The 11,841-nt window shown below is 37.8% G+C and overlaps 1 protein-coding gene across 1 annotated transcript; it reads right to left on the reverse strand.

The window, feature by feature from the left end:
* Window positions 1-4,306: 4,306 nt before the first annotated feature.
* On the reverse strand, window positions 4,307-7,438 carry LOC140169033 (uncharacterized). Its single transcript, XM_072192319.1, has 2 exons — window positions 7,117-7,438; window positions 4,307-6,184 (listed from the first exon to the last, which is right to left on the reverse strand). The coding sequence occupies exons 1-2, from the start codon at window positions 7,436-7,438 to the stop codon at window positions 4,485-4,487; spliced, it is 2,022 nt and encodes a 673-aa protein (XP_072048420.1). The 3' UTR covers window positions 4,307-4,484.
* Window positions 7,439-11,841: the final 4,403 nt, after the last annotated feature.

The following is an 11,841-nucleotide window of genomic DNA, read 5'->3' on the forward strand; positions in this document are numbered from 1 at the left end:
CTATACTTTTTCTGAATCTTTGCAATGAGAGGAATAATTTGGTGTGCTTGTTAACCAGATTTGAGCAACTTTGAAATTTGACCCCTGTGTTGACCTATAACCTTGAATATGGCCGGAGTGCCGGGACGGGACATATTTTTTGTTAACATCTTGAATGTGTTATAGGACCATAAAAGGAAGCTAAAAAAGTTGGTTTGGTAGAGTCCTGGGGGATGCACATTAAAGCCTGGTAGATACCCGACTATCCGGAGATATTTCTGGAACACCGCTACCAGACGCAGTGGCGTATCGTGGCCGCTCCTACCCCGGGGGCTGAAGAAAATTCAATTTTGCCGCCCCTTCATCAACAGCCCGAAAAGGTTGACCCAATTTTTTTACGGTGGTTTGAAAAAGTGAAGAGCAAAAAAATTTTGATGCATAGTACCATTCATTTTTTGTAAATTCAATGTTTTATGCTTTTTCCCAATTCTTTCCGCCCTTCTTTCTTTACTAATTCTTTTTGCCGCCCCTTCTTTTTGCCGCCCCTCTGTTTGCCGCCCCCTCATTTTGGCCGCCCCTGCTTTTACCCCGGGGACTGGCGCCCCAAAGCCCCCAAAAAAAAAATACTCGCATGATGAGACGGAGGGGGTTGCAACCCTTACGAATATTTTGTACACAACTTTTATTTGTTTAAACTTATTTGAAACAGCAACCAACTTGGATTTCAATATTATTAGAGTCACGCGGTAGCCGTGACCAGCAAGTTTTTTTAAAAAAAGACTGTTAAAGAAGACTAATAAGATGCTCCCGCGAGACTATATTTACACCTAACATTAAAACACTTGACTTATATTGTTCTATCCGAGTTCGAAACCCGATGACCAACTGGGTGTTTTTTTTCAATATTGTATTAAACAATAATTTTATTGTCATTAATCAAGGATAACACAATTTTAATCATCCAGTGCTATTGTGACATTATTTTATCAAAGCAAGATGTTTGATTCTCAGGTTTATTATTTATTATATTAAGGGCCTATTTAAAAAAAACAACCTATAGTGCAGCCGCTAGCAGAACAAATAATAAAAGAAACCTCTTTATTACTTTCTTTATTTATTTAAATCTGAACAACACAACAATCTGAATAACACAAGAAACTAGATCAGGTTACCAATATTTTCTCATTTAAATAAAGTTCTGTCCTACCACGGGGCGATTCGCATGATAATTGGACAATAAAACATGTAATATGTATGAATGGTTGTTGAATCGATCTTGAGACATGTCCCTCTGTCATCTTCAGCTATCGTAGAACCGTATTCCTACATGACTGTCATTTCAATTGTTATACCGTTCCGGTTGGTTTGTTGCATACACTCTATAGGTGTGAACAATTGTTCCACTAATATGGAAGGCCAGCAGGGACAAAAACGTATCCAAAAAGAGACAACCAAATATGGAAGGCCATTAAAGTCATACGTAAAGACAAATTAGCAAAGCGGCAAAAATACACAAAGGCCTATTGAAAGGAGGGACTGTCCCCACCACAGACACACAGATCAACTTGGCACAGTCTATAGGAATGTGCAACAAGATTTTCCACAATTTTGATAGCCAACAAGCTGAAGCTATTTAATTAACCCTCGATAGAGAGCAGGGCTTGAAGAATGAGGGAAATTAAAATCACAAACCGCGAAAGACCGCCAACAACCGCCGCTCAATAGGGATATCAAACTATATTGCCCCGCAGGGCTAGAAAGAACCACAAACCGCGAAATATGGATATCCAACCAGTTTAAAAGACATATTAGCCACCGATAGAGGCCAGGGCCTGAACAAGTAGAGAAATTAAAACCACAAACCGCGAAAGAACGCCAAAAACCGCCGCTCACTAGGGATATCCAACTAGATTGACCCGCAGGGCTACAAAGAACCACAAATCGCGAAATTTGGATATCCAACAAATTAAAACCACAAACTGCGAAAGACAACCAACAACCGCCGCTCAATAGAGACATCCAGCTATATTGCTCCGCAGGGCTTCAAAAACCACACACTGTGAAGTATAGTTACCCAACAAGCTTAAACTATAAATTAACCCCCGATAGAGGGTAGGGCATAAAGAATGAGGGAAATCAAAACCACAAACCGCGAAAGACCGCCAACAACCGCCGCTTAATAGGGAAATCCAACTAGATCTATAAATCTAAATAACTATCAACTGCAAAATTTGGATATCCAACTAGATTGCCCGCAGGGCTACAAAGAACCACACCACGAAGTATAGTTATCCAACGAGCTTAAACTATAAATTAACCCCCGATAGAGGGTAGGGCATGAAGAATGAGGGAAATTAAAACTACAAACCGCGAAAGACCGCCAACAACCGCCGCTTAATAGGGAAATCCAACTTGATTGCCCCGCAGGGCTACAAAGAACTATCAACCGCGAAATTTGGATATCCAACTATCCACAATCATTAAAACATAATTATCTTGCTAAGTCGTGGCACTTAGACGCTTCCGCAGTATAAGCCTTGCTACATAGTTTCAATTTGAAGTAAATCGGACTGACTCTGTGTCTCGCTGGCACCGTCAACATTGGGTATGTGTTGTTCATATTTACATATTCTTAGTTGCCTTGAATAATTAAAGTATATAAAAATGTATATGTATCCCTATTAACATTACAGTCACGCGGTAGCAGTGACCAGCAAGTTTTCAAAATAAACGGCTGATAAAGTTTTATTAAATTATTTACTGTCATAAATCAAGGATAACATAATTTCAAACATCTATTTTTAGTTTTATTCGTTTTATGGAGTACTTCGTAACCCGATGACTTTCCAAGCTTAGAGCTGCTTGGCTACATTCATAAAAAGAAAGAAAATCCACCAAAAAACGTTGACAACGTAAAGAAAGCAGCAAGTTTAAAAGCCCCCACCTCGGCTCACTTTTTGAAACTTGGTCCCATTTTGAATATCAACAGCAAATCGGTGTTTTTAACGTTTAAACAATAGCATCATTGCCATTAACATGCCTACTTGTTATTCGTTTAATTCAATCATTGGTCATGAACTTAATAATTATTATAAAACAAAACATATATAGGATATTGGCCAAGAACAACATAATAACCTTTCTGATCGTTCCAGAATGCTAACAACTTAATATCGCATCGGCACATTAAAGATACATAACACTTCTGGAAATGTTTTAAGTTGATTATGACAAAGATTAAATCAGTATCTTTTACAAATGGGACCAAGTTTCAAAAAGTGAGCCGAGGTGGGGGCTTTTTAAACTTGCTGCTTTCTTTACGTTGTCAACGTTTTTTTGGTGGATTATGTACTTACAGAACACTGCAGAAACATTACACAAAACAAATACATTTTTGAAAATAATTGATGCAATATTTTCCAACAGCAAAATTATGATTATTTTACAAACATTGTACAAAGTGATATTGAAATGTTTCCTTGCTAACCTTTTTAAAAATCAATACATTTAGCTCTCACATTTTAGATAAAAAACTTGTCAGTCTCTCAGCCGACATAATTTCAAAATGACTGTTGATATCTAAAATAATAATCATAATGTAGTAACAACAATATTTGTAGTTATATTTCGATCACAATTTTAGATTTTAGTTCATCGAAAGAATTTATTGTAATTATAGTTTTCAGCAGAGAACTTCAGCGGTCTGCCAATTTGACGCAGTTTATGGCGCATACTAAACTGTCGTTCTGATTGGCTAATTGAATCACGTCATAATCACATCGGCACCTCATTCGCTGGTCAAGCTGTGTAGCAACGCGTGACCTAGTGCTTTTTACGCGATGATCAGACAGGTATAGCAAAACAAGAAGTGAAATGCATTTTCATTAAGTTGTAAACAAAACATACACCAGTATCAAATATTCTACAGGGACAAGAAAATCATGCAAAATTTTATTTGATGATTATTTTTTATGTGATTGGTTTGTGATAAACTGAACGCCCCATAGCGTAGATTTGAATTCTTATTTTGATAACTTTATTCATTTTGATGAACTGAAATCTAAAATGGTGAAAGGCATTACAACACAATGAGTTAGCTTAGCTATTATGATATAAATGTACTTGGAATTTTGGCAACCAATGTTGAATGTTAGGTTCACTGCCAAATTGAAATGTATTTATTAATACAACAACTGAATTCCACCATTTCCATCATCCAAAATCATAAACAATATACTAAAACCCATGTTAGCATACTATTTTTTACAAATATTGTTCATACGGGAAAAGACGGCAAAGATCACGTACATCTAATAGGGTTAAGTCACCTAAAACGGTCACGAAATTTCAATGGAATTCGTGACGTAATTATTTAAGATTTTATAGATTAACCTTAGGCATGTTAAGAGTCCGATATGAAAAACCCGAGGATATTAAAATCTGTTTTGTTCTTATACGTGCAATTTTAAGGCGTCCGAGGTAATATTTAGCATATCAACTTTAATTTAAATCTCAAAACATTTCACTGATGTTGTGTTCGCCACAAAAAGTAGCTTCTCGTCAGCAGACAACGCCATGCTGTATATATAGTCTGAAAACCCTTTCGTCACGCAATCGATGTATTTTCCAGAAGCAGAATAGCGATATACGGCGTATCCGTTGGCGCCGTCAGTGACAAACACCTCGTCTTCATCGCCGTCAACGCTGAAGCATTTGCTGATAACGAGACCGCAAGAAGTCCAAGATGAAACGCCAATCGGTGTCTGAAGTTTCGATAGAACCGTTCCTGCTTCGTCTATGATTTGAACATCACCGGTTGAGTAAGGACTGACAAGGATATTTCCCGTTGATGTGACTGCAAGAAACTGTGGCGCAATCGTCAACTTGATACTCGACAGATGCGTTCCGTCAAGCGAATGGCAACTTAAAAAATTGTGATTGACATTCCCAACAAGAACCTGTGTGTTCTTTGTGTTGATGGCTAACCCACGTAGACTGCTTGATCCATGAGTGTTGTAAGCAACATTATCAGGGGATACCGTGTGGAAGTATCGTTTATAAGTCCCTTGGAAGTCAAATATCTTCACGTATGGTGATGACGAGTCGGTGACGTAGAATGTATTGTTGGGGCCAACCTGAATGCACCATGGGTAGGATTGTCTCCCTGCGTCGACACCTACATTGACGTTGAATGCAGATTTAAATGCACCGTCGGCGTTAAAAATCTTAACTTTGGCTGCGCTGTGATCCGTTACTGCAATATCTCTAGTTGGTGTGACGGCAACATCAAGTGCAAGGGAGAATTTTTCGTTTCCAACATTTCCGATTTCCATCTTCAAGACAGGTGTCTCATTTTTCAGCTCCCGTCTACGGCGTATACTACGCGACCATACCTGACCAATGATTATCTTGTCAGAATTCTGGACTGTGTTTTCGTCAAATTTTACATCAGTCAAATTCTTCCCAGTGTGAATAATCGACGCAGGCTCGACTCCAACGACATCATTTACCACAGTTTTCAGGGATCCGTAATCAGAAGCGACCTCAAAGTCAGATCCGCTGTCGTTCAGTAATTTGGTAACTGCCTTTACGGTTGATATCCGGGATATGATGGAGGTCAGCTGGTTATCTGCGGTCTTGATGGTTTCTAGACCTTCCTTCTCTATGTTGTTTAACTCCTGTTCAGTAGCCTTCTGTGCTTCATCGAGACGCTTCAAATAAGAAGACTTCAATTTCTGGACGGTATCTTTGATCTGGATCCTAGCTTCTGATACAGCTAGATCAAAATCACGTCTGATTTTACGGATTTCTTGCAAAGCTTTATTGACTTCTTCATCATTCTTCCCGCAGCTCTCTTGCATCTGTTGAAGCTGTTCCTTCTTCTCCTTGACGACCTGTTCCAACTCAGCTTGCTTATGTTCTGGATGACGATGTGTGATTACGACGCACTGACGACAGATGGGAACATCGCAGGTTTCACAGTAAAATAACAAAGCTTCACCTTTGTGTTTCACGCACATCTTCTGCTTAATAGCAGTGGCTTCCGGGAATTTCCCCTCGCGAAGCTCATCAAGGGTAACTACTGGGTGGTTTTTCAGGACTCGTAGTATTTTGTGCATAGTAACACAACGCTTACATAAGTAGTCGTCACATTCTGTACATCGGGCCACAGCGGTAGGTAGGTCAGACTTGACGCCTTGCTCTTCTGTAAAATATGTAAAACGGAATATTCTGATAGTAGTGTTTGTTTTTATTTACTCTAAGCATTGACTGTTACATTGTTCTAGAATTCCGAGTAGTACATTTCGTTAAATGTATTGTGTTGGTAATAGTAATAATATTACTATTTTGGGCCGATACAGATATTTGATCAAGGATCAATCAATATTATTACCAACAGTTAAAAAAAAATGGACACATTATTTTACTGATGTGTCATACAGGAACTAAACTTGTAATACTGATTTATAGATTTTGGAAGGTTTTGGTAAAAGGTGGTCTTGTTCAACTTTGGGGTGCTGATTCCGAATCTTTTAAGTGCAATTTCATAAAAGTAGGTCCACAAAATGTGACACAAAAGGGTAGGTAGAACAGTGGTCAAATTGCTATTAAAGTTGGTCAAATTTGGTTGAAAACCAAGTATTCTAGAGAGTGCAAACTATCCGTTAGCCAAAAGGGGGCAGACTGCCCCCCCTGACACAAAATGAAAGAAAAAAGTGAAGAAAAAGGGTAAGGAGTCCCTTTTCCATTAAAATTCACCCCGATCATGGGTCAAAATAGTGTAAAAAACGCACGCACATCGTTCCAATGAAGCCGTTTTTGGAAGCTCGAAGATATGTATAGTCTCTCTAAAAACAAGAAATGCATGTTGCAACTGCAATTTTTTTCAGCTGTGCTCCTGAAATTTTATTTTGCCCACCCCCACCAAGAAAGCTGGCTACGCCCCTGGAGAACTACAATGGGTTAAGTCACAAAATCATGAAAAATGAGTTTTGAACTTCGTGTTTTAGAGCATTGGAACTGCATTATCTCGAAATGCACTCGATGTGATTTAATCCCCTTGGTTAGGAGGTCTTTAATTTGAGACCAGATTGGTAATTTAAGCAAACAGGCATAATTATTAGTTAAAAACCATACCTTCCTCGCCGACGCCAGCACAAGCAGTGCAATGAATGATTTCTTCTGACATCAATTGCATCTGCATAGCCTTCTGCTCAGTTAACCGATGAACAATCGCCAGTGGTTGCCATTCTTTCAAGCCACCTGGTGGTATGTCAAATTCTTCTCCACATTCAACACATTTCACTTTGCTGTTGGGTAATGAGTCGGTGGCGTGTCCTTCTAAGCAGATTTCGCAGTAGCTGTGCAAGCATGGAAGAGTCTTTGGAGAGTTTAGAGGTTGATGGCATTTACTGCACTTGGTCAGGTCATACGATTGGGTAACCAATGACGCAGCCATGATTAGGCCCCCTAATCATAAAAATAATAATAATAATAATCATAATAATAATAATAATAATAATAATAATAATAATAATAATAATAATAATAATAATAACACTAATAATAACGGTCTCGTGCGTTTATCTTGACGAATGCACTCTGCTCGGTGAATTATCCTTTTCATAAGGGTATAGGTCTTGCCAATAATTACGATAATTTAACAAAAACAACGTCAATTTCCTACTTTGACATAGGCCTGCGTATTAAATATATTAATATGCAAGACCCTTTCCGAGCCAGCTTTCCCTTCTAAAAGGAGTTTATTAAATTTATTACAATACATTTTTAGGGAATTGTAAAGCTTGAAAGGGGATCAAAAATTCTCATATTGTGTTTTCTCTCCTACTACTACAACTACACACAAACAAACAAAAACCCTGGACAAAAAACAACTTACTTTTAGAGCTGTAGGCTAGATGTTGTCGAGAAGTGTTGTCCAAGTTATTCCGAGACGTTTTCTTTCAAAAATGTGTAATCGTACTATAAAATAATGCAATAGAATCTTGTACAGCTTTGTACACAGGCATTTGTAAGCAAATAAATGCAGGTTTATCAATAAAAGCGAACTATGAACCAATGCAAACAATGACCCAAGATGTTGGTTCAAATCATGACGGAAAGCTACACAAGACATGCGAAATGCAGAGGGTAATGTTAAAGCAATTACTTGAAAATTCAGCTGTATGCCTGTGGTCATTTAGACTGTTAGACCATGGTTAGACATAGTAGTGAATTTAATTTGCCAAAACTTCTGAAAGACGTGGTGTCACTTTTGGTTGATACGTATAGCTATGTATTCGGCAAAATATGAAATCGTTTTTTATCACGTTTATTATCTCGATCTATGTCTTTTACACGCTTCCGTAAATTTCCATAGCGGGGACTTCCCCATACATTTTCCGCTCACGCAAATGCTGCCTGCCTGTACACTATAAGAGCTCTAATATATAGGTTAACATGTGAAATAATCAGTCTCAGATATCGCCGTTTACCTTATTGGTTGTACGCTATTAAATGACTTTTATTGTTAATTTAATAATTGATAATATCTAGTTGCATGTATGTTTTCATAGATGATAGGAGGCTGATAAAGAGTGTTACTATATCAAATTATGGGCGGTGCAATAATATACTATGCTCTTGGGTACGAAACTCAAACAAGTGGTACAAACTAGATTTAGGTCTATGGGAATATTATTAAAATTGACGAAAAGCTCACATGGAAATAATCACATCGACAATGTATCGAAGAATATATCAAGAAGTATTATTACTAAAAACAGAGAAAGAGGCTTACGCATCATACACTGGAATATGGAAACATTCAAACATTACAAACTAGCGCACGAGATCAAATTAATGATGCTTAAATTAATTAATCGTTATACTTAATATATCAATATACAGGGGAAAGACCAATTACGCATCGCACACTAGCACATTTAAACATGAATTTACAAATGGAAACATAACATGCATAGGCAGATATACCAGAGTAAAAACTCCCGACATACCTGCCTGTGCGAGTACTATTAGTACTTTGTGCGCTTAATCCTTGTCATCCGAAGGCATTTATGCAACACCTCTATGAAACGAAGAGGGTTGCAACCCTTACGAATGTTTTGTACCAAACGTTTGCCAAACCAACGTATAGTTATGGATCTACTCTATCCATTGATACCAAATTAAGGGATGTAGCTATAGGAATTAAGACCAAACAAACATATTCTTGTTTATGCCGTAATATTGTAGTCTTTCAACCCTTTCACAACTTCAGCTGTGTAACTTACAAAAATTCCCGCTAAAAAGGGGTTCTTTTAATTTTAGAAAATACATTAAAAATCGCATTGGACTTTTTGTACTGATCGTACTATAAATGACCACACTATTCGCTGTCGTAGTCCGACGTCACTTCCTGCCGAGGTCACAACTACTTCCGTAGTGATGGATCAAGCGGTTGCATAACAACGCTATCTACGCTGTACACGTCGATGTTCTTCAGTTTGAAAATCAAGTTTTAGCCATTTCTTATGGACTTCACTGCCTAGTAAGCTTTTGCAAGGTGTTTTCCTTCTGAAATCATGTGGTTTCAGGTCTTAAATATGACTGGTAATTTAAAATTTTGATATTTAAACCCATATACGGTATGCGGAAAACTTCACAGTCCGGGCGGCGCTTGCATTCGCATTAAACAGGCAAAGTTCGCTAAACTGACGCCTGCTTCAATTCAATTGCCAACCTTTATCGAGGGGCAAGTTTGAGGTTTCATAGTCATCTATTACCTATGCCATTTTTCACCCCGATGTGGCAGTGCTGCCACATCAGGGTGAAAAAAATGGTATTGAACATCGCAAACCAGCCAAATTTGTCATAGGTTTAATAGCTAGTAGAAAAACCGTGAATATAGTGTCAGAAAGTATCACACATCTTACCATAAGCTTGTCGTTAATGTGACACCGAATGCGGCGCCATTTTTGGAATATATTCGGACATGGTGTGGGCAAATATTTGGTCAAATGTAGGCTAAGTAGGCCTAAATCATGAAAATCGCTTAATCGGAATAATACCAACCAGCAACGAACATCGAGACAACACTACGTGAGAAGTTTGGGGTAAGTAAAACTTTTCGTTGTAAAAAGCAGTCCTTTTTATCACAACGCGATATATTAAAAAAGTACATTTTGAGAGGGCCTACGCTGGTTCTTTTGATTCTAGTTTAAAATCTGTTCATCACCTGCAGTCCGATTTGGTATCTATGGTTTCATCAAAGTCTTGGGAACTAATGTGGATGGTATTTTGGTTAACAAAAACGATACTGTTAAAAATATCGGTATTTATGCAAGCGACATTTCTAGTGTGTGAAATGCATTGAAAATTGTCGGCTAAAGAGTGCATAAAATAAAATCGCGAAGAGTAATATCAACAATAACTATCTACATTCTAAGCGGAAATGCTTTTCAAAAACATACCACCTTTTTCGGGAAATCGCTGAAACCGAAATATGAAATTCCAGGCCATCTGTAAAAAAGTGCGTGAGCAGAAATGACCATGAACTTGGGTCACCGAAACAAATGTTTATATTGGTGTCAGGCCTTTCATAGTGATACAACAATTAGCCCCCGATAATGGCTTTCATTTGAACCATTATTTGTTAATCTGCAATTTTTACTTTATGAGAAATTAATGAACGTATCAAAACACTTTTCGCAAATCAATTTAAAATTGCCTAACCCGTTAAGTGCCATCAGTACCTATCCATATTATGTCATTATGACATCAGCATGTGAGTGCACCCAACCCAAGAAATATGGAAAATCTATTGGACACAAAAATGGACCAAAATCGGTTGATGGCTAAAAATATCATAGAAAAATAAGACTTTTGCCATTAGCTAAATATGCAAGGAAGTCCCTATTTTAATTTAAATATCAAGTTTAAAATATATATACCCTAGAACATTTGCATTAGAGCAAAAACGATAAACACATAATGGTAGGGATGCATCCACCACCCCCACCCTCTTGTGCCGAGGGCCTCTCTTAGCCCGGGTAGGGTGGTAGATCGATTTGTTGATGTTGTTGCTAAAATGAATGCAAAGGATGGCCTCACAATAAGGTGGTAAATTTCACCGATTTGGCGTGACAGAAAAATCCCGCTCCCTTTGGTAGACGAGAGAAACAATACTCTTTATTATATTGTATAATTCCACATATTTACTGTTGTACATGTATACTTGCTTCGGGTTGTGCTGCTAAAAATATCTGAAAAAAAAAATGAATTACAATATTCATCAACATTTCAACATAAGCAGTTATTTGAAAGGCCATTTTAAGAACGAAATTCAACTTGATTCTTACCAACAGTTTCCTAATTAGAAGGGAGTGCTATTCTGCATCTTTGCCCCCTAGCCACAACCTCATGCACGTTACTGATATGATAATATGGTCAAATTTCAAACTTGCTCAAATTATGTTGAAGACCATACCAATATAATCTCTAGACACAAGGATTAGATAACGTATAGTTTGATCTATCTAGAATGTACCGTTCTTGGGTTATTACCAAAAGGTCAAAGGTCACGTTTTGGCTGTATGGGTGTCAAATGATCAATGTGCTCCGATTTTGACAAATGAGGTGTCAAAATGTTCGTTTTGATATAACGATTCAAGTAAAGATAGGATTGAACAGTCTAAGATGAACGTGTCGTTACCTACGTAATGCAACCACATAGGGCAAGGTCAATAATGGTACTTGACCTATTTCGCTGTGTTACCTACGTAACGAAACTCGATCTTTATTTGAATTGCTATATCAAAACGAACATTTGAGGGGGTCGTACTCATATAGGGGAATGTGGAA

Source organism: Amphiura filiformis, chromosome 14, assembly GCF_039555335.1.
Source record: "Amphiura filiformis chromosome 14, Afil_fr2py, whole genome shotgun sequence".
NCBI lineage: Eukaryota > Metazoa > Echinodermata > Ophiuroidea > Amphilepidida > Amphiuridae > Amphiura > Amphiura filiformis.

Excerpts from the sequence above, each read along its gene's own strand:
- LOC140169033 (XM_072192319.1), bottom strand. The coding sequence starts at position 7,438 with ATGGCTGCGTCATTGGTTACCCAATCGTATGACCTGACCAAGTGCAGT. Across the intron at positions 6,185-7,116 it reads TGCTGGCGTCGGCGAGGAAG|AAGAGCAAGGCGTCAAGTCT; the intron begins GTATGGTTTTTA and ends CATATTTTACAG.